The sequence below is a fragment of the Mchenga conophoros genome, linkage group LG15 (genome assembly GCF_057382185.1).
Source record: "Mchenga conophoros isolate Kocher_MC1m ecotype Shallow Benthic linkage group LG15, M_conophoros_male_GT1.1, whole genome shotgun sequence".
In the NCBI taxonomy this organism is placed as follows: Eukaryota; Metazoa; Chordata; class Actinopteri; order Cichliformes; family Cichlidae; genus Mchenga; species Mchenga conophoros.
In genome coordinates, this window is record NC_140540.1 from 39,078,029 (window position 1) to 39,101,671 (window position 23,643).

General features: G+C 38.8%; 1 protein-coding gene and 2 long non-coding RNA genes across 3 annotated transcripts; all 3 read left to right on the forward strand.

Annotated features, from left to right (window-relative positions):
• The first annotated feature begins 611 nt into the window (after positions 1-611).
• Positions 612-2,282, forward strand: LOC146558879 (uncharacterized). The gene is made up of 3 exons (XM_085246777.1): positions 612-782; positions 1,503-2,154; positions 2,266-2,282. The coding sequence occupies exons 1-2, from the start codon at positions 707-709 to the stop codon at positions 2,108-2,110; spliced, it is 684 nt and encodes a 227-aa protein (XP_085102903.1). The 5' UTR covers positions 612-706; the 3' UTR covers positions 2,111-2,154; positions 2,266-2,282.
• A 6-nt stretch (positions 2,283-2,288) lies between these two features.
• LOC146558880 (uncharacterized) lies at positions 2,289-4,022 on the forward strand. The gene is made up of 5 exons (XR_014888553.1): positions 2,289-2,326; positions 2,420-2,500; positions 2,584-3,641; positions 3,754-3,810; positions 3,913-4,022. It is a non-coding gene; the product is annotated as an uncharacterized LOC146558880 (long non-coding RNA).
• A 7,305-nt stretch (positions 4,023-11,327) lies between these two features.
• On the forward strand, positions 11,328-15,073 carry LOC146558881 (uncharacterized). Its single transcript, XR_014888763.1, has 2 exons — positions 11,328-11,812; positions 11,942-15,073. It is a non-coding gene; the product is annotated as an uncharacterized LOC146558881 (long non-coding RNA).
• The last annotated feature ends 8,570 nt before the right edge of the window (positions 15,074-23,643 follow it).

Consider the following 23,643-nt stretch of genomic DNA (forward strand, 5'->3'; position numbering starts at 1 on the left):
AAATGTGCTAACTGGCTTGAAATAGATTGAAACTGTTATGAGATTGCTTCAGGGAGCAGACATGACACCGTCTTTTAGGTTTCGCCATCACTTTGTATTATGCGCACAACACCACCCTCCTCTGGCTTCCACATGAACTGCACCTTAAACATCAACTGTTTACAAATGTCATGACACAAACAAACGTTTCAATACCGTAAATCACTTTTTGGACTGCGATCACTTTTTGGCACAACATCGGCTCTGATAACATTTAAAGCGCACTGAAAAACCATTCTTTAATGCTAAAAACCCATTATCAATTGTAATTATTTATTTATTAATTTAAATTTCAGATATCGATCTTCATTTTTGTAAACTGGTGAATTAATGATTTTTTAAAGAATTAAAACGACAAAGTTTGGCAATATATTTTTTTTAAAAAGGATGAATAAAGCAGTAAAATAAAATGAGAAATATATATATATTTTAAAAACTATGATAATTAGACGAAGTTTATTTTAAATAAATAAAATTGATTTTCGGTGACCCTGGGTGTCATGGTGATGATGACGTGTTTGAGTGCAGGTATAAAAGCAGGAGGCAAAAGTGGAATTCGGGTTTCACGTTTGAGCGCAAACAGGAGCTTTTTCCCACTAGTGCTGTGAAAACTCGGATTTTTCAAGCTACAGCTAACGTTTGAAAATCTTCAAGAAGGATTTGCAAAATGACTTCTTCAAACTTGAGTCGCGAGATGCACCTGCTCTCCCTTTTCATTGAGGAGGTGTTAGATCAACGCTATGGTGAGTACAGCAGGCTAATATGTCAGAGTGCTAGCAAACAAATACAACTTCGATTTTTGTCTTTTATTGTTTGGAAGTAGGACTTCATGAGTGTTAACATTTAGGATGAGATGTTTCATACTTGAGTAACATCAATTTTAACATGTGCCAGTACACTATAAAGATGGCGCCATGTTTTTTTTTAATTGCTAACGACTTAAGGCGTTGGAGGACGCTGACGTCAGCGCGCGGCCGTTTTTGCATGTAGAGGGTTTGAGTTGACATGTTTGGGCCGCTAGCGCTGAGTTATACGTGAACGTTTCATAGATTGTGAATGTGTAAAGCTGGAGAAGCTGGAGTTTTAAAAGTTCACAGAGTCGCAGGATGAGTTTGAGATTGAAACAGTGTGTGCCTGCAATAAGGAGGTGGGAGGTTTCTCACCTAAATGTAGCTGCTTTATCCTCAAAATATCGATGCTCAACTAATATGAAGATATTACTCCTTAATGTGAATGCGTATTAAAACCTCAGTGAAAATCCACGCAGCCTTACACACATGAAAACTTTTACCAGGTGAAAAATGTGAAGGCTTTCATAAACAATGAGTTCTGCTGGGCGCTTCTTACTGTTTGTGTGTGGAAGAGCTTATGATGATGTAAAGCCATGTCTGGACAATTTAAATTCAGGCTTTAATTTGTGTGATCACATGATTAACGTAGACGCACGCTTTGCTTTCTCGTAGCTGATCTGGTGAGTCCAGTCACTGCACCTCAGATGGTCGTCACTAACTTGAGGAACCGTGAACTGAGCAGGAGCCATCTGAACTCCATGCCTCACCTGGTCCTCACTCTTTACCATAACCTGGTGACTGGGTCCAAGGACTTTCCTTGCATACCCTTTAAAGGATGGTTCCACCGGGACCTGGTGACGACACCATTTGTCAATGTGAGGCAGAGCCAGAGAGAGAACACCACTCCTTCTCCTCCTACGGACTCACCAGCTGGCATGATGCTGCCGCCTGCGGGCTCCAGCTCTCATCCACGCTTCCTGACTCCAGTTCTTCCAGAGAAAGCAGATCTTGCTGTGCTGAAGGCAGATCGGAGGAACTGTGTCCGCACCCTGACTGTCGACGGCCTCCCCGTCACCAGAGTCATCTCCACTGTTTACCAAACAGAGGACACTGAGATGAAGAACCGCTGGAGAGTAACAGACTACAGCGCGGACGGCAGAGTTCTCACTTCGGTGCTCTGCCGTTTTCTAAATATGTCGGCAAAGCGTGCTAAGAGGAAGGCGGAGGAAGAGAGCAGCATCCGGAGCCCGACTCAAGCAAGGAAGCGCTTGAGATTATAATATACAGTGAAGCATGTCGAACGTCAGCAAGCCTGAACAAAGTGGTAAGTAGTAAATAGTGCTTAAGGTTGTTTCTAAAAGAATGTCCTAAAATATTTGAAAATCGTCGAGGTTTTAACTTTTATTCTTTCTTTTCTGCCTCTTGTTTCTAAAAGTCAGGCAAAAGAGTCACACTGCAAAGAAACACCACACAGAAGATTTTCCCTCAGTAAAATGGTGAATATATTCATCTTGTTATGACGTTTGCTCACAATAACCAGGAGTGTTTCTGAAGTGATTCACTCTCATTTGGTGTTATTTGATCCAAAGACAACTGAGGGTCTTCAGAGCAGCGTGAACGGGCGTCATCTGAGAGCAAGACAGTCCTGGCGCCTTTGTGGTTCCCTCCAGGTACTCCAGCTTCATCCCACAGTCCAGAGAGATGCAGTTAGGTTGAATGTGAGTGTGAATGGTTGTCTGTTTCTCTGTGTTAGACTGACCTGTCCAGGTTATACCCCCGCCTCTGGCCCCATAACAGCTGGGATGGCTCCAATGGTTAAGCAGAAGAAATGGATGGAAGGATGATCCAAAGAGAAACATTGAAGGCCCTCTCACAAAAAAAGATAAGAACTCATTTTACACATTGTTGAAACATCCTGAAAGTTATTTGTTGTGTTTAGAAACTGGTTGAACTGTCATTAGAGTTTGTTTCGACTTGTTGTTCATTTCTTATTCGGTTCAGCTGTGTTTCTATGTGTCCTTAGTTCCCATAATCAGCCTCCTGTGTGTAAATATAGTGTCAGTCTCCCTTTGTCCCTTGTCAGAGTGTTAGTCTCCGTCCCCTCGTGTTTCCTTGCCTCAGTAGTTCTGTTTCCTACAGTTTTCCCCCAGTATAGGTTTTGGTTAGACTTTTTCAGTTCCCTTTGTCAGTCTTTGTATTTGGTATTTCCTCATCAGTCTCATCACTTTCCTCTCCAGAAAGAAAACAATAAAAAGACCTGAAGAGACGTCTATGCAAACGCTCTCATTGTGAAAGATAAGTATACATCCAACTAATCTGTGACTCTGTCACAGCTCTGATCAGCAATTCTTTCAGGTTTGTCTGTTTTGATGATGTTATTAATTGTTATTATCCTTTATCCAGTTAACTTTCAGAGAGGAGCGGAGGGAGGAGCGAAGCCAGCGTGCTCTGTAAACTGTCATTAAAAAAAAGATAAGTATATATTGATTTTATATTATTATGACAGCTCCTCCTCAGTGAACACTTCCTCTAGTTGCTGAAATCATTTACTAATTTTTTTCTTCCCATTTGTCTTTTGTTTTTCAGAGAAAACAGAGGAGCCAAGGTGACATTAAGACCTAAGACAGGACGGATTGAACCCTTTCTCGTAAAAAGATAAGTATTCACTCTGCTTTTAATCAGAATATTGATAAATATCTAAAATTCTGCTCACCTGGTTGATAAAGTTACTAAATTGATTCCCTCTTTTCTGTCATTTGTCCTTTAGAGAGAAGATGAGGAGAGTGAACGTCAGCAAGAATGAACAAAGTGGTAAGTAGTAAATAGTGTTTAAGGTTGTTTGTAAAATATCCCAAACATTAAAAAAATTGTTGAGGTTTTAACTTTTATTCTTTCTTTTCTGCCTCTTGTTTCTAAATGTCAGGAAAAAGAGCCAAGATGAGAAGAAACTCCACACAGAAGATTTTCCCTCAGTAAAATGGTAAATACATTCATCATGTTATGACGTTTGCTCACAATAACCAGGAGTGTTTCTGAAGGGATTCACTCTCATTTGGTGTTATTTGGTGTTTGTCTTTGAAAGGAGAGGAGCAGTAACGACACTGGGAGACAAACAACAGGATGATCCAAAGAGAAACATCAAAGGCCCTCTCACCAGCTTTCATTTATTAAATTTGTCTTTACTGAACGATTTCTGGTGTGTACTTGTGTTGATACTCAGACAACAGCTCGTCTTTCTGTTTGTGCTGGAAGATTCAGGCAAACACATATTACATATATAGATTGTTATATGACACAGTTTCACATTTAGTGCTATATGATAATGATAAGGTCCAGTTTAATGGTATTGCTAGTGTCTAATGAAATGAACACGTGATTTTCAGATCCAGCAAAGTGAAGATTTTTCACTGTGGATAAATTACATGGAAACGTTTAATGAGTCATCAGCTATTTCACTACAAAGATGATGTGATTAAAGGTTCTCATACATGCAGGTCAGAAGTTTTGCTCCATCCTGGATGTTAAATGCTGATCAATGTTTACACATATCTGCACTTTTATAACAGCTCATTTCACAGGTCATCAGTCTCCTGACTGCATATGCAGAGTTTTATCATCACGTGTTCATGGCAGACAAACATAATTATGAATTCTTGTTTTAGTTCCATTCAGTCACTCAACATCAGGTGTCTGCTTGTCCTGAGCTGTGAGAACTACAGTGAGTTGCTTTCCTCTTTAGCTTAGTATTAATAAACCAGGTCGTAGGTGGGCACCTGCATCAAGGAGTCAAGAAGCATATTTTATTGTTTAATGGTGAAAACAAGGGATTGTTGGTCATTTGTTTAATGGAAAGACTGAAAGTGCGGCCTGGTGTTGACTTACACTTATTCAAAGTGATGAAGTACCAACAGATACTAAAAGTCACAGCCTGAAACACGTCAACTGCTTTATTATTTCTAGTTATAAATAAACTGTCAGTTTATGGCCCCTGTGGCTCGATCAGGCCCTTCCGGGATGTGGAGATATTTATTATTTACTATAACTTGTGCTTATGTTGGTTTTTGCTGTGGTTTCGCTACTGTGTTTTTCTCTTTTTGCTTGTTTTTATTTTTCCAGCAGGTGATCAAACAGATTTTTAGTGTCTTCTCTCTCTGTGTCTCTCTTCTCCTATCTTTTTGCTTTCCATCTCCTTCTGTTGAGCATCTTCCCAACTTCTCTTTTCTTCATCTTTCTCTTTCCCATCCCCAGTCCTGTCCGTTCTGATTGTAATAATTTCAAGGTAAAGAAAAGAAAGAAATAATAAAGAGCTAATACACTTTGACAATCAAGTGGACCAGTGTGGCAAAAGCTGTAATGATCCATTTGGGAAAATAAATCTGTTGGACTGGTAAACTAAGCTATCGGGGATAGCTCAGTAGGTAGAGTGGTGGCCCCATAATCGGAAGGTCGGTGGTTTGACTCCACTGAACGGCTACCCTGAGGTACCCCTGAGCAAGGTACCGTCCCTACACACTGCTCCCTGGGCGCTGCATTGGTGGCTGCCCACTGCTTCACTGGGTGAATGGGTTAAAGGCAGAGGAACTATTTCCCTATGGGGACTAACATGCACACTTTACTTTACACTAATATACTATAATAATACGGTATGAAAAATGGCAAACATGAGAATTCTGTGTGTTTTCCTTCTTATCTGCAGATTAACAGTCCACAGGTTTGGTGCTCAGACTCTGATTTGTTCCCTGGAGATGGAGGAGAGAGAGCACAGAGGACAGCAAGGTGGAGGAGTGAAGGAGAAGGTGGTTTAGTTTTTCAGACAACTCAAACTTTTAAACACTTGTAATGAGCTGAGTGTGTGTGTGTGTGTGTGTGTGTGTGTAAGAAGTACCACTTTTAGGAGGCTTTGAAGAATCTACAATAATTGTGTATTGTTTGTACATGAATCACAATGTGTTACTTCAGAGGTGTGATGTTTTCAAGGTTTTTAAATAAAAATCAGCTTTCTTTTTAATTGCTATTAACTGACAGTCAGATAACCAGCTTTTAAAAACATATTCATAAACACTTTGCAGTCAACAAAATTTGCACAGAGGTTATAGATGAAATAAAAGTATCACGTGTGTTCTAGGTGTGTTTATAACTCTGCTATTGTACATATTCTGTGTTATACATCGTAATCATTCCAGTCTTTTTTTTACTGTTTTAATCTTTATAAAACTGTTATTTATTTATTTTTGTGATTTCTGCTGCCCTATTGGTCTGGTCTCTCTTGAAAATCTGAGAATGTGATATTCATAATAAAAGGATTTAAGTTTACTGCCAAAAAATGATTGCACTTCATAACAGAAATGTGCTAACTGGCTTGAAATAGATTGAAACTGTTATGAGATTGCTTCAGGGAGCAGACATGACACCGTCTTTTAGGTTTCGCCATCACTTTGTATTATGCGCACAACACCACCCTCCTCTGGCTTCCACATGAACTGCACCTTAAACATCAACTGTTTCCTTTCATATCAAAAATCCTTGAAAGAGTAGTTGTCAAACAGCTAACAGATCATCTGCAGAGGAATGGTTTATTTGAAGAGTTTCAGTCAGGTTTCAGAGTTCAGCACAGCACAGAAACAGCTTTAGTGAAGGTTACAAATGATCTTCTTATGGCCTCTGACAGTGGACTCATCTCTGTGCTTGTCCTGCTAGACCTCAGTGCAGCGTTCGATACTGTTGACCATAATATCCTATTAGAGCGATTAGAACATGCTGTAGGTATTACAGGTACTGTGCTGCAGTGGTTTGTATCATATCTATCTAATAGACTCCAATTTGTGCATGTAAATGGAGAGTCCTCTTCACACACTGAGGTTAATTATGGAGTTCCACAGGGTTCAGTGCTAGGACCAATTCTGTTTACATTATACATGCTTCCCTTAGGCAGCATCATTAGAAGACATAGCATACATTTTCACTATTATGCCGATGACACCCAGCTCTATCTGTCCATGAAGCCAGATAGCACACACCAATTAGTTAGACTGCAGGAATGTCTTAAAGACATAAAGACCTGGATGGCCGCTAACTTTCTGCTTCTTAATTCAGATAAAACTGAGGTTATTGTACTCGGCCCTGAAAATCTTAGAAATATGGTATCTAACCAGATTCTTACTCTGGATGGCATTACCTTGGCCTCCAGTAACACTGTGAGGAACCTTGGAGTCATTTTTGACCAGGACATGTCCTTCAACGCACATATTAAACAAATATGTAAGACTGCTTTCTTCCATTTGCGCAACATCTCTAAAATTAGAAATATCCTGTCTCAGAGTGACGCTGAAAAACTAGTTCATGCATTTATTACTTCCAGGCTGGACTACTGTAACTCATTATTATCAGGATGTCCAAAAAACTCGCTGAAAAGCCTTCAACTAATCCAAAATGCTGCAGCAAGAGTCCTGACAGGGACTAGAAAGAGAGAGCATATTTCTCCTGTTTTGGCTTCCCTTCATTGGCTTCCTGTTAAATCCAGAATTGAATTCAAAATCCTGCTCCTCACATACAAGGTCTTAAATAATCAGGCCCCATCTTATCTTAATGACCTTGTAGTACCATATCACCCTATTAGAGCACTTCGCTCTCGCTCTGCAGGCCTACTTGTTGTTCCTAGAGTATTTAAAAGTAGAATGGGAGGGAGAGCCTTCAGTTTTCAGGCCCCTCTTCTGTGGAACCAGCTTCCAGTTTGGATTCGGGAGACAGACACTATCTCTACTTTCAAGATTAGGCTTAAAACTTTCCTTTTTGCTAAAGCATATAGTTAGGGCTGGACCAGGTGATCCTGAATCCTCCCTTAGTTATGCTGCAATAGACTTAGGCTGCCGGGGGATTCCCATGATGCATTGAGTTTTTCCTTTCCAGTCACCTTTCTCACTCACTATGTATTAATAGACCTCTCTGCATTGAATCATATCTGTTATTAACCTCTGTCTCTCTTCCACAGCATGTCTTTTATCCTGTCTTCCTTCTCTCACCCCAACCGGTCGCAGCAGATGGCCGCCCCTCCCTGAGCCTGGTTCTGCCGGAGGTTTCTTCCTGTTAAAAGGGAGTTTTTCCTTCCCACTGTCGCCAAAGTGCTTGCTCATAGGGGGTCGTATGATTGTTGGGTTTTTCTCTGTATCTATGAAGCGCCTTGAGGCGACTTTTGTTGTGATTTGGCGCTATATAAATAAAATTGAATTGAATTGAATTGAATTTACAAATGTCATGACACAAACAAACGTTTCAATACCGTAAAATCACCTTTTGGACTGCGATCACTTTTTGGCACAACATCGGCTCTGATAACATTTAAAGCGCATTGAAAAACTATTCTTTAATGCTAAAAACCCATTATCAATTGTAATTATTTATTTATTCATTTAAATTTCAGATATCGATCTTCATTTTTGTAAACTGGTGAATTAATGATTTTTTAAAGAATTAAAACGACAAAGTTTGGCAATATATTTTTTAAAAAGGATGAATAAAGCAGTAAAATAAAATGAGAAATATATATATTTTTTAAAATCTATGATAATTAGACGAAGTTTATTTTAAATAAATAAAATTGATTTTCGGTGACACTGGGTGTCATGGTGATGATGACGTGTTTGAGTGCAGGTATAAAAGCAGGAGGCAAAAGTGAAATTCGGGTTTCACGTTTGAGCGCAAACAGGAGCTTTTTCCCACTAGTGCTGTGAAAACTCGGATTTTTCAAACTACAGCTAACGTTTGAAAATCTTCAAGAAGGATTTGCAAAATGACTTCTTCAAACTTGAGTCGCGAGATGCACCTGCTCTCCCTTTTCATTGAGGAGGTGATAGATCAACGCTATGGTGAGTACAGCAGGCTAATATGTCAGAGTGCTAGCAAACAAATACAACTTCGATTTTTGTCTTTTATTGTTTGGAAGTAGGACTTCATGAGTGTTAACATTTAGGATGAGATGTTTCATGCCCCTAGAGACAAAGCACGTACAAACTCCAAAACACTTACAAAATCCAAAACACATGCAAGCTCCAAAACACTTACAAAATACAAAACACATGCAAAATACAAAACACGTACAAAATACAAAACACATGCAAAATACAAAACACGTACAAAATACAAAACACATGAAAACTCCAAAACACATACAAAATACAAAACACATGCAAAATCCAAAACACGTACAAAATACAAAACACATGCAAAATCCAAAACACGTACAAAATACAAAACACGTGCAAACTCCAAAACACGTACAAAATACAAAACACATGAAAACTCCAAAACACATACAAAATACAAAACACATGCAAAATACAAAACACGTACAAAATCCAAAACACGTGCAAAATACAAAACACGTACAAAATCCAAAACACGTACAAAATCCAAAACACATACAAAATCCAAAACACATGCAAAATACAAAACACATGCAAGCTCCAAAACACTTACAAAATACAAAACACATGCAAAATACAAAACACGTACAAAATACAAAACACGTACAAAATACAAAACACGCAAAAATACAAAACACGTACAAAATACAAAACACGTACAAAATACAAAACACATGCAAAATACAAAACACGTACAAAATACAAAACACGTGCAAAATACAAAACACGTACAAAATACAAAACACATGCAAAATACAAAACACGTACAAAATACAAAACACGTACAAAATACAAAACACGTACAAAATACAAAAACACGTGCAAACTCCAAAACACGTACAAAATACAAAACACGTGCAAAATACAAAACGTACAAAATACAAAACACTCGCAAAAGTAGTAACTACACAAGCCAGGAAGTACCAATGACCGGATTTGGGGTCTGCAGCCTTTTTTTTTCTTCAAATATTAAACTTTATTAAGAAACAGTATACAGAACATGTATACAATCAGAACAAAATTAACACATGCCAGGGGGTGTAATACAAAGAATTACAAACATTCAAATAATTTGTAATTACTACAAATAGTAATAGTTTTCATAGCCTTTTTGTTAAGTGATCCACTAATCAATTTTATGTAACATAAAACATCATTACAGTAATGTTTAAAATTAGGTTTGTTGGTCACGTCGGTTTTTTGTTACTGTATTTGCATTTGTGAAAATAAAATTTAGCTAAGATAACTAACAAGTTTATTATAAAGTAAGCATCTTCTTTTTTTGCCTTCAAAAGAAACAAAATACAACATTTTCCCATTTCACAGTAAAGTCTTTATAGAGATGTCCAGCAATGAATCTACTGAAGTCTTTCCAAAATGTTCTAGCGTATGAACAGATCCAGAGGTGCTGCACAGTCTCAGGATGGCTTCCACAAAATCCAGTTCACATTTATGTCCCTTTTGAACTTCGTCATGTAATGATTAGCAGGATAAAATTCATGCAATATTTTAAATGAGACTTCCTTCACTTTATTCGTTACCAGATACTTGTTAGGAATTGTCCATACTCTTTTCCAGTTAATGTCACTGACAAAGAAATTCCAATAAGAGACCACATGTGGGATAGTTAGAGATTCTGTCTGGAACAAAGCACGGATATTCTTATTACTTTTACTGTGGTTTGTTAGACAGATTCTTCCTATGTGTGAATCTAAAGGGTTGGGGAGAGAAACAGATGATATGCAAGGTTGAATACCTTTAAAAAGCATTATAATACCCGTAGGTATTGCATCAAATAATATAGCATATTCTTTGGGTGTGGCTGGAAATTTATAGGTGTTTAAGAATTCTGAATAGGACATAAGCTGCCCATTAGGATTAAACAGCTGATTCACTAAAACAATCCATTTCTCAACCCACCTAGAAAAAAATGATTTATTTTTATACAATATGTTCCTATTATTCCAAATTGAATACGTATGGGGTGTAAAGTTGTGTTTATATATAAGGGACCAAGCTAATAGAACTTGTTTGTGAAACATCGAGAGCTTTTCTGGAAGCTTATCTATATTATAATCACAACCTAAGATAAAACTTAGACCACCAAACTTAGAGAAAATGTAGTGAGGAATAAAATTCCAAATGGATACCGGATTTTTAAGAAAATGTTTAGCCCAATTAATCTTAAATGTATTGTTTAGAATATGGTAATTTTACAAATAGTAAAATCCAAAACATTGAGACCACCGTGTTCATAGTCATTCATCAATACACTCTTTCTGATGTAATGTGTCCGGTTTTTCCAAAGGAAGTTGAAGAGCATTCGGTCAATATCCTTACAAGTTTTGCCGTCCACATGCAGAGAAATTGCTGCATAAGTCAGTCGAGACAGACCTTCTGCTTTTGAGAGCAATCCGGTTGTTCAGTCTGACGTCACTAGCCGTGTCTGGGTCTAAACTCTGCTGCAGGTCCATATATCAAACGATCACTGTGGCATTACTGAGAGTTGAAAAACTGTCTAAAGTCTTTCATCTTTAATAAAATGATCAGCGTTCTGCTCTACCAGGTGTAACAATTGAGTTTAACATCCAGGCATCCATGAAAACGGAATTTATGACATTTAACGGAGTTAGAAGTTAGCAGGGAGTTGAAGAAAATATAATCTGATCAAACATTATTCAGCTTTAAATATTGTTCAGCTTTAAACATTGTTCAGCTTTAAATATTGTTCAGCTTTAGAGTTGCTGTGCAACTGTGTGCTCACGACTTTGGCCTTGAGAGCGATAAGAAGCGATCGCCTCATCCTGCAGGCGAAAGATATGCAAGCGAAGAGACTAGAACACCCAAGGCCGATTTCCTTTTATGGAGTTGTTTTTCTGCTAATGCAGCACTTTCCTCACAACCCCCTCCTGTAAGTTTTAGAGAATATATACCCATCCTCACAGCAAATATTTGGAATCTCTTGATGTGAGCTGATTTGAGAAGTTGTCTCTGCCTCAATAAAAGTTCACTGATTCCCCATCTGCTGCAGGTGTCCGGTTGTCTTCATTCTCCGCCAGCCTGGTTAAGTCAATTCCTCCTTAACATCTAAAAGAACCTATTTAATGAAGGAAGACGGGTTCACTTTGTGTTTAATATTATTCTATTGCTGTTGTTGTTTTTTTTATATCCTTCAAATGGCGTCACGAACAGGATCCGCTCCAGGTCAACTGGACGGAGGGGAGGAGATCGGCTGTGGTCTGAGTGAACGGAGTTTGGACAAAAGCTGTGTACACACAAAAAAACAAGGTAAGCAGACCTTTTATTTCTGCTATATTGAACATTATAAAAATACTTAGTGTCCAAACTCCTAGTAATTCATAACCAAAATTGTCTGGCTTACTTAAGGCTTGTTGAGAATCAGACAAGTGAATAAGAGATAAGTGAATAAGAAATAAGTGAATAAGTGAATAAAGATAAGAGTGAACTGAGGTCTGACCACGGTTGCAGCCGACGGGTTTGCTCTCCGGTGTCGGATACATACCTCAGCAGGTCTGGGACCTTGAAAGGGTTTATTAGTAACGCCTTTCTAAACAAATTAAAAGGTTAAAGGCCTTGAGAATATTTTTTAGTAATATTCTCTAAACTACAGAAGGGTTAGGAAGGCCCAGAGGACTTTATTAGAAAAGATCCTCTAAAACTTAAAAAAGAGAAGTACTGGTTGGAGTCCATAGGAGGGGTCCCTTTGATCAATAGGAGAAAACGGATCTCTTCTTAAAACCCCGATGATTTTAGTGTTTTAAATGTTTTGATGTTCTGTTTGATATTGGACACACATAAATACACGCTGAATGCTTGCTGTGGAACACTGGGCAGGACAGTTTGGTTCTCCGTTGTTCACAGATTACACAATTAAAGGAACTAGGTTCCTCTTTTGGTTAAAATAATACACCACACATAGAATTTTTTTTTTACACATTTATTACATACATAAGGAGGGTAATGAGTGACTGCAGGTAATGTATGAAGTGTGAATGAGACGTGTGAACAAGGTGACAACCAACTAGCACCCCTATCAGGAAGCTCTAGGCAAGGTTACCCGCCAGACTCCGGTTTGGTAGAAGCTTGGTAACACCTGAAGGGATATTTCAGTGCTGACTCACCTTTAAAGCAGCGCCCCAGCTGATTAGTGCCTAACAGAGGCAGAAACCCAGCTGGCCCAAATTCTCCTTTAAAAGCAATAAAAGAACACTCCTCCATTGACAGTAAAATGGATGGAGAATTAGATCGAGATATGTCTATGCGGGCCCGTGTGTAAATAGAACATAAATTACCGGTGTGTGTAAATAAAGTGTAAAATAGTGGTATAAACTGTCTGTTGAATTTCTCCTGAGTGTTGAAAAAAAAGGAAAAACTCTTTTCTGCTCTCTCTGAGAGAGGGGCTGTGTGTGTGAGACAGGAAGTGTGCATGCCCATAGAAGGAAAGAGATGAGGTAAACTCTGTGCAGATAGACCGAAGTAAAAAAAAAAAAAAAAAAAAAAAAAAAAAAGGAAAAGGGTCTCTCTCTCTGTCTCTGTGAGAGAAAAAAGGTGGGGGCCGAGTGAGCCCGCGGGGCCGAGCGGGTCCGCGGGAGCGAGCGTGTATGCTGTATGAGGAAGAAGGGAGTGAGAGGGAGCGAGTGAAAAGAGTAATCGAGTATTTGGTGATTTTTTTATTATTTCAGAAGCACTGGGTAAGAGTTTTGACTTTAGCTGTGAGAGTTGTGAAAAGAGCAGGTTTTTCTTTTGTTGTAGACTGTGAGTAATCGGTGTTTTTCTGCCTATTGTGCTGCGTGGAAGACACAGAAGTGTAGAAATGTTTGTGGTTTATCTTTGTTTGACGTTTTATATAGAGTTGGTTGATTCAGGGTGATTTCTCCCGTTTAAGGGAGGAGTTGCATTGTGGTTATGTTAAAGCTTTGCTGTAGGGGTATGCGTGTGATTTTGTGCTGGCTTCGCATGTTTAAATGGATGCATAGAAGTTTGTCAGTGAGAAATTGTTATGGTGGGGTTTTAAAGTTAGTAAAGAGTCAAACAACGCCCACTGTTTTAAAAAGGCCCAAAACATCATAAAAGACACCTCACATCCTGGCCACTCCCTGTTCGAACTGTTGCCCTAAGGCAGACGGTACAGGGCAATCAGAGCAAGGACTAATAGACTCAAACACAGCTGTTATCCAACTGCAATAACACATCTGAATACTACAAAAATGTCCACCATGCCACTCTTGTGTTAATCTATGCACGGTCTGAAGCATGACGGTGGGAACACTTAGTATTTTAAGTATTCTATCTATTTTATTGATTGAATTTTATTGTTTTTTATATTTGATATTACTAGGGATGATGCAATGATCGGGGACCATTCTTAATGCCGTCGGTCTCATGACAATGACAATAAAGTTTTTGATTTTGATTCTGATTCTGAAATACACCCTCCTCAAGAGTTCAATGATTTAGGCAGTTATGTTTATACAAATACTAAATGTATGTTTAGTGTCTTCATACAGGTGTTTTTTCTCAACCTGGAAGCCTGAGTACGGCAGCAGAAGACAGGCCAAGCTTTGGCTAAAATTCACGGCTGGACACAAGAGTTGTCCTTACCCCTCCCGGTAAAACAAAAAAGAGAGAATGTAGTTTGAGGCGGGTTTTTCTCGCTGAGCTGCTCTGGGTGCTGTGTCCCTGAATCTCACCAGTGTTAACCTCTGGCGGAAGACATGGAGAAAAGGAAAAGATGTTCCTGGTAAATCACTGAAACAAATAAAACCACACACAACCAGAGAAAGATATGAGAAGGGTGAGGAACAGACACATGTGCGTGTTAGAGAAATGCCTCGTTTGAGAAAAAGTTAAAGTAACCCATATACAGACGCACCCATACATGCAATGAAGAAACAGCTTACATACATGTGCACGTACATGCAAGGTTAAAGTAGCGACATTTAACATACACCTGTTTTTAAATGATATAGTTTATACATTACTGACGATTAAACACTTTGGGTTGCAGGACAACAACGTAACGTCAAAAGACAAAGACACTGGTCTGAGGATTAAGTGAGGACACGACAAATTTAGTGGTTAAAAGGGTCGACTTGGGACATGTTTTTGTTGATTGTTTAAGACAAATGACTACTGAATGATAGGAAATTCCTTTTTAGGTTTCTAAACAGGATCTTAAGAATTTTAACACGTACCTGTGTTGTCCTGTCAACTTGAGGGGTTATGAGTTGATTATATGGAGAAAAAAAAAAAAAAAAAAAAAAAAAAAAAAAAAAAAAAAAAAAAAAAAAACAAAAACAAAAAGGGGGGAGACGAGATCTCGTTGTTTCTCCCCTCTCGGGATAACACAGCCAACACAGCACAGCCAACACAACATCATTTTCCTGTTCGCCTGTTCTGTTTTGTTTTTGTTTTTTCTGAGAGCCGAAGCTGACCTGGACTCCTACCCTCCCCTCTACCATCGTTGCCCTCTCCGCGACCATCTTTGACCCTTTGACCCCTGAAGGCCACAGCAGCTGGACTCACAACAACAACTTGAGGATGTCAACAGTGCTGCAAAAGAGTGATCTCATGCAGCAGAGACGGAGAGCACTAAACCTAAAGCCCGTTTCACTACACGGGGGAAATTCCCAGGCTGCGTCAGCTGACAGAGCTGTGACGAGACGCGCATTAAGCCCGGAGGAAAAGGGACGGTGAGCAGAAGGATGCTGACCTCTGAGAAGAGCCGAACAGCAGAGCTGCAGAAGGCCGTGGACCATACAGAAGCAAAAGGGTCAAGGTACAAGGAGAAGATGCAGGCAGCTGCAACAACGGATGAAAACAGACCCAAAGAGGAGGGGAGGACCCTAGGCCATGCGTCAGGCCGCTGGTTTACCTAAACTACAGAACAGGAAGGTGATGAACACAAACATATACCAACACACGAACACACACTTCTGCATGCGCCTACTTAGAATGAAGGGAAACACACACATGAACACTTATGCACTTGTTGAGGGAGTAAAAACTGATACATACCCATGCACTAAAATCAAAATGTTGATTTAATTTACTAAGAAGTGACACACAATGCTCCAGCTGCTGCAATGAAGAATGCTTTACTGACAAAGGCTCAATGCTGCACACAACAAAGTCAAATACAGAATTTGCTATAATAATAAGCCCGGAGGGCATTTGTGTGGTCTGGGGAGCAGAGTCCGGAGCGGTTTGGTTATGAAAATGATGCCCGTGCGAGATATCTGGGGCTTAAGGCCTCGACTTAATTGTTTACTCTACACTAAAAAGAAAAGAAAACACTCTGAGCAGTGGTGCAGAGTGAAAACGAGGAATTAACAGTGTGAGTTTTATTTCAGAGCGCCACGTCATTGTGATGGAGATTTAATAAAGGAGGAACACACGGACAAAAAAGAAGAGAAGGGGGGGCAGCCCTTGAACGCGATTACCTGAGGCATTAAAGTTCTGTACTAAATTCTGGTTTCCAGTGTGAGAAAAGTCACGCAGTGCCAGTAGTAGAGCTAGGTTGAGTGATGATTCTAAATTACTGTAAGTAAATCATCGTACACCGTTCAAGTTTCATGATAACGGGGATCTAGACTTTGTTGAACCCTAGGCAATTTGAACAGGTAAAAGTCGAGTGACCAAGTAGCAGTTGAATAAAAGTCATTGAATAAGTGTTGAAATAAACTGGCAGAATTAAGAGAATTAAAACATTTCAAGAGCTCAACTTACTTAATGGTTCAATTTTGTTTCACGAACGCAAAACATATAGGTTTATGAATATGAAAAGGTTGAGGTGGTGTTGATTTGACTCTGTGTAGGTTTAGGTTGGTATTTTTATTGATGGGAAGAATATTCAGTGACAAGTCCTAAGACCCGGGCGTCTGCATTTTGTTTTTGTTATTTTTCATTTTATTTTGTTTTATATTTACTGATTTTTGTTTGTGAATCTTTTCTTTAAGCAGATCTGCACATCGGAAATTACAAGCATTACACGTCGGCGAGAAAATTGTTGTAAGTGAGTTTCTCCGCATTGAAATGGGTTCTGGAGGAAACACTTGTGGGGACAATTAGAAACGAGAGTCCCTGTTTAAAAAAGGATTCAGCGAGGTAATCCAAACTCAAGTTCTTGTTTCTTTTTGAGATGACGTCATTTTGCTGAGTGTGGAAACTAGATGCGACGACAGGTTCCACTATCAGCAAAGAACGGATGAATGGATGAAAGACTGGGAATAAAAACAAACGGACTGACTGGTAAAAGATGACAAGACTTGACCATGACTCAAGGTTAACCACCTCCACCTAGATAGGATAAAAGGGTGGATGAATTTATGTGGGTTTCTTTTACAGGAGTAGAAGGATGACAAAATATTCGAGGATGAGTGAACCTGTAAATGCCATTTTTGTGTCTTGTGTTGCTTACAGAGGTGACTGCGCAGCGTTACCATTTACATTTTCTTCCCTACAGGGTTACAGTTTTAATGTTTTTCTATTACAGGATTTCTGGGCGGATGTGTGAAGAAACGGTGTTTATGGGTTAGGAGTTGGGGATGCTATTACACTGTATTCTGGTGAGAGTGTTGGGGGAGACACACCCTGTCTTGAAAACTGTGATTCTTTTACAGGAAATGTTTTATAGCACCTATGGAATGAGGATGTCTGACTACGGTCAATGTGCTGCTAATGTTTGCTTTGCTTTGGTGAGAGGGGTGCAGTAGAAAACAGACAAGTGACATGACAACAAGTAATAATAACAGATAACAAATTTGGGGACAGTTTGACCTAGAGCCCACTAACTGGCCATTAGGGGCTCTCTCTCTCGCTCTCTCTCTCTCTCTCTCTCTCTCTCTCTCTCTCTCTCTCTTGGAATAACATTGCCCAAAGGGTGAATAAAGCAAATTGTGGCAATAATAGTGATTTAATGATTGGAGAAACCTGAACATGATACTTGTCTGTTGAGCTGAATCGTTTATTACTCTTATGATTTTCCGGTGGGACTATGAAGATTTTTTGGTACAGATTGCAGGTTGTTGCTCTTTAACTCCTAGAACACGCCCTTGGCGAGGTGAGGGGAACTGGACCAACTTTCTGTGACCCATCATACTCTATTAGACGACATACAAGCTAAGTAAACATTTCTTGGCCCTTTCCCCCTGAAATGACAGGCAGGCAAAGATGTTGCGTCTTTGTTTGCTTCCTGGCCCTGGGTCTCATTCCCATTGGCATAATCCTGATCTGTGAAGGGCCCCCGACACTTCTGACACCTTCAAGTTCAAAAGCTTCGCCCGCTTTTGACAGTCCCAATCTGACAAATGTAGCCCATAGGGTCTTGCCCACCACTTCCTCTCCAGTTTTACCATATTCACTTTTGAATGTCCTTAGCAGTTACCGTTCTGAGTTTATTTTACGGTTGATTTATTCTTTCACATTTTCACGTTTATATCTCTCATTATTATAGTATACTCTGTACTCTCCACATTTTTATCATTACTTATGCTTTTTGATTGCTGAGTTACAGGAACTGTTAATTTTGTGTCACTACCCTGGTTGCACTGACTCGTTGTATCCTTTTGTGCAGGACAGCTGTTACTGCTTTCATCGGGAACCGAGACTGCTTGCAGCCGACCCCTGGGCAGGGTGGTGCCTGGACTCTTTTCTCCTCATCTGCAATGACAGATAAAGACAAATGAAAAGACCCGAGGAGTTTTTCGAGCCAGGCTTCGACACGCCTCTGTGTTCCTTTGATTGTTACTTATTTTTGTGTGTTGACCCATTTAAGATGGGTCAAAAGGGGGATTTGAAGAAAATATAATCTGATCAAACATTATTCAGCTTTAAATATTGTTCAGCTTTAAACATTGTTCAGCTTTAAATATTGTTCAGCTTTAGAGTTGCTGTGCAACTGTGTGCTCACGACTTTGGCCTTGAGAGCGATAAGAAGCGATCGCCTCATCCTGCAGGCGAAAGATATGCAAGCGAAGAGACTAGAACACCCAAGGCCGATTTCCTTTTATGGAGTTGTTTTTCTGCTAATGCAGCACTTTCCTCACAACCCCCTCCTGTAAGTTTTAGAGAATATATACCCATCCTCACAGCAAATATTTGGAATCTCTTGATGTGAGCTGATTTGAGAAGTTGTCTCTGCCTCAATAAAAGTTCACTGATTCCCCATCTGCTGCAGGTGTCCGGTTGTCTTCATTCTCCGCCAGCCTGGTTAAGTCAATTCCTCCTTAACATCTAAAAGAACCTATTTAATGAAGGAAGACGGGTTCACTTTGTGTTTAATATTATTCTATTGCTGTTGTTGTTTTTTTTATATCCTTCAGAGTTAGCTCGCTAGCTTCTATCTAAATACAATATAGCATGTCCTGACTGCGGGGTTTTGGAAACAAATTAAAACGTACAGCTCTGTTATCACTTCCAGCATAAATGAAGACAGAAAACTAAACAGCAGTAACGTTTGTAGGGTTACTAAAGTTGGGCTAGCTGGTATATAATGATGTGCTGCGTGACCGCTAGCGACACAGCTACGTTAGCATAATATAAACAAGCTAACTTTTTTTTCCACTCGATAAAAGTTACCGTGAGTGTTCTCGGTGGTCAGGAACAAATGTAATCGCGTGGCAGGATGCTGTAAAAGGACCAAACTTCAGCCAGGAGAACAACTGAGATAATCCATCCACAATACGAGGTTAGTCATTCATATACTGCTGCATGGGCTGGGCTGTAGTTACACCCTAAGGTTTTAAAAACTGAGCTTAAATAAATGATTAGCGGTAATAAAAGCCGAGGGAGGTCAACAGTGATCACTGACTGTTTTAGGAGCTTTTTGAGATCAAATAGAAGAAAATACATAACATTAAACATGTTAACAACACAAAAGCCATATTAAACGCAGACTACTTTAGACCCGGAAGTAGGATTCGTCACGTCATCACTGAACAACCGGATACCCTTCCTCTTAAACTTAAATCTCTCTGCAACCATTGATTTAATTTGGTTTGAGATTTTTTAATAATTGGGGGAAAATTTAGTAAAATTCTGTCTTTTGGATCTTTGCAGATAATCAGACCTAAATATGTTGCTTCATTTTTAACTGTTATATTACAAATACTCTGAACATTACACTCTTTGACAGGTAATTATTGACATTTATTTAAATTTAGGACCAATCCAGACCCTTTTGAGAAATCCTCTATTACACGTAAAGCAATTGGCACTTGGCTGGCATTTTTAAGAAAAATTGTGGTATCATCTGCCAATTGACTGATGACAATCTCTCTGTCTGCTATGTTTATACCCGTCACAGGGCTATTCGAAATATGAGAGGCAAGAATTTGGGTGCAAAGTAAAAAAAGATAAGGGCTAATCGGGCAACCTTGGCGATCACCTCGATTAAGACTAAAACGAGAAGTGGTGCCATTTTTCATTCTAATAGAACTATTAGCATTGGAATACAGAGTTTTGATAGCTCTGCAGAAGATATCACCAAAACCAAATTTCTGAAGTGTAAGAAATATAAATTCATGCTCAATTGAGTCAAAGGCTTTATAGAAGTCCAGGAGAAGGATAAATGAGTCATCAGATATTAATGCTGAGTAGTCCAGAATATCCAAGACGAGTCTAATATTATTGGAGATGTGCCTGTTTGTCATAAAACCAGACTGTGTCTCGTCTACAATATCGTCCAAAATATATTTAATTCTTCTAGCTAGCAATAGAGCTAATATTTTATAATCATTATTCAGGAGGCTTATTGGTCTCCAGTTGTCTATAAAAAGTAGGTCCTTCTTAGGTTTGGGAATTAAAGTAATAAGTCCTTGAGTAAGGCTGGGAGGAAGAGTGCCCCTTTCAATACTTTCATTATAAACCTGCAACAAAAAGGGTGCAAGCTGACAAGAAAATGATTTATAGAATTCAGCCACCAGCCCATCTGTGCCTGGAGATTTGTTGTTTTTAAGAAATTCAATAGATGTCAATATCTCTTTTTCAGTAATTGGACTGTCACAAAAAAGCCTATCAGCACTTTTAATCATTTCAACATTGTTTACAGAGTCAATAAATTGGGTAGCGACCTTTGCGTTATAATTGGATTCATACAACTTTGAGTAGAAATTACAACAAAATTGAGAGATAATTTTTGCATCATCACTGACCGTACCATTTATATTCAATTTATGAATAGTATTGGTTTTAGATCTATGGGTCTGCAGCCTTAAAGGCCACATTTTAAGGCCGATTACGTCACAGCGACACGACGAAGGCTGTGTCGCAATTAAGAGACTGCACGCTTGAAGTACACGCACTACACGTACTACGTACGGTGCGTACGAGAAGTGCGGAAGTGAGAGGCTTGTGAAATGAGACGGTATATGCTTCGTCGCGCTGTTCAGGTTGCCTAGCAACCATGATACTAACCGCGAGACACGTTACATACAGCTTTGTTTGACAGAAATGAAGGAGAAAAATGTTTTGTTAGTCATTCATTTTTGTCATGACATCACTTTGATTAGTTGAGTATCTGAGGCTGAGACCACAGGACTGTAAAACATGATTGTTGGGCTTCATTTCTGTGCTGAACAGTCATTTAAGATTAGTTAGTAAAGAACAATTAGTTAATGTTGTTCATGAGACTAAAGTCAACTCACTGTGGCAATGTAAATATAATATGGCCAATATTATAGTATTGTCAGATTATTATTATATATACATATACATATATATATATATATACACATATATATACACACATATACATATATCACTGACCTTCAGCGTGTTGTGTTTGTGGATATATGACTGACTTTAATTATTAAACATTCGCACATAAATAAGTGACGTCATATTCAGTACTTTTGACAGTTCACTCTTCGGCCGCTCCATCTTATTAGGGAAATTCCATATACATAAATGTAAATTTCAAAACTCAACCCCATCATTTAATTTGTTTTTGATTGAAATTGAATATTACTTACACTCTCTTAAATTAACTTCCAATAAAAAAGGTTTATCATTGATTGAAATTCATTCAGAAATGTTTAACGAATGAGCTGTCACAACTTTCAAGTACAAAGTTGTTATGAAGTCTGTCACATCCCCCCCCCCCTTTTTTTCTTTTTTTATCCTTTATTTATTTATCCTTCTTATTTCATTGTACTGTATATTGTTACTCTTATTTGCCTTGTATGTCTACTGTACAAACTGAACTGGAATGACTGACTGTTCGCTTTATGATTTCAATAAAGTTTGGAAAAAAACAACCTCTTCGGCTGCTCCCTTCTGCCGTATTTTGCGGCAAAATTATCCACACCCACCGCCGCGTTATGAATTGTGGGATATATGGGACCACGAAGCGTGCACCGGACCACGCTTGATATTTGGGGAAATCGACGGCGCATTTGGAGTATGCATTAGTGATGGGATTTCCGACTCTTTTTACAGCACCGGCTCTTTCGGTTCGGCTCACTAAAAAGAGCCGGCTCTTTCGGCTCCGAACCAGCTCTTCAGGTTGTTTTGTTGCTTTAATTAATTTATTATTAACAATAATATAAAATTATGCACAAAAGGAATTACTAACGTAAAAAAAGTGGTTTTATTTATATATGTTTATATATAAATATATGCGGTGGCCCCTAGAGACAAAACACGTACAAACTCCAAAACACATTTCTAGCATGAACTGAACTTCCAAAGCAGAGCTACTAGATCACTTAAATTACACAATTGAAAGCATGTGTGTATTGTTTGTGTATTTATACACAGGCACTCATATATATTCAAATAATTTAAAAAAAAGTTCATTTACCTGTTACTACCACACACCAAATCCGGTCGTTGGTACTTGCTGGCTTGTGTAGCCACAAGATAACAAAGGCTCAACACTGCGCCCAGCATCCTGGAGCACTTCTGTTGTCTTTTGTACGTGTTTTGAGTTTTTATGTGCTTCTGAGTTTTTATATGCTTCTGAGTTTTTACGTGCTTCGGAGTTTTTACGTGTTTTGGAGTTTGTACATGCTTCAGAGTTCGTACGTGATTTGAAGTTCGTACGTGATTTGAAGTTTGTATGTGCTTTGTCTCTAGGGGCCACCGTAAATATACTTTTATTTATTCACTCCACATAAAATGTAATAAATAAATCACATAATACAAAAATCAACTATTCACATTTCAAGTTTTAACTATTTAAATTTTCAGCTTTTTCCTTTTACAAATTTAAAGTGAAAACAACACAAAACACTGCAAACCACAACACAATTAAATATAAATTATAATATGAAAACAAAAAGAACATGCATATTCTCTGTCATATGGGCCTGCATGAATAAACTTTCTGAATCCTTTATCATCTGCAACCGAAAATAGTTGTGGATGATTACTATACCTTTCTAATGTTGTTGTCCCTGCCTCTCTTTCTCTCTCTCTCTGGCTCTGTTCCTGTGCTACTGAGTGTAACTACTAGTGATGTGCGGATCGATCCTGAAATATCGATTCCTCCGATACCAATCATTTATGTTCTAGAATCGATTCTCACATTAAAATATCGATATTTTAGTAATTTAGAGTAAATTTGTAGTTTATCATTAACAGGAACACAGTGGAAAGAAACTATAACATTCGGATTGCCTACATTCAAAGGAACTACTTCCTCTTCCGCCTTTCATAGTCATGTGCGAAATACGGCTGTATAAATGTCTCGCAGCCCCTTGGCGTGCGCACTCACAACAATGGCTGAGCGTAATTGTGCGGATGTATTTTACCTCCACAAACAGCTGAGCCGTGGTTTGCAATAAATGTGGCAAAAAAAGGGAGGTGTTGTGGCCATACTTGCCAACCTTGAGACCTCAGAATTAGGGAGACATTCAAAAGGGCTGTTTGGG

Coding starts and splice junctions, on each gene's coding strand:
- LOC146558879 (XM_085246777.1), top strand. CDS start 707: ATGACTTCTTCAAACTTGAGTCGCGAGATGCACCTGCTCTCCCTTTTC. Junction 783..1,502: donor GGTGTTAGATCAACGCTATG/GTGAGTACAGCA, acceptor GCTTTCTCGTAG/CTGATCTGGTGAGTCCAGTC.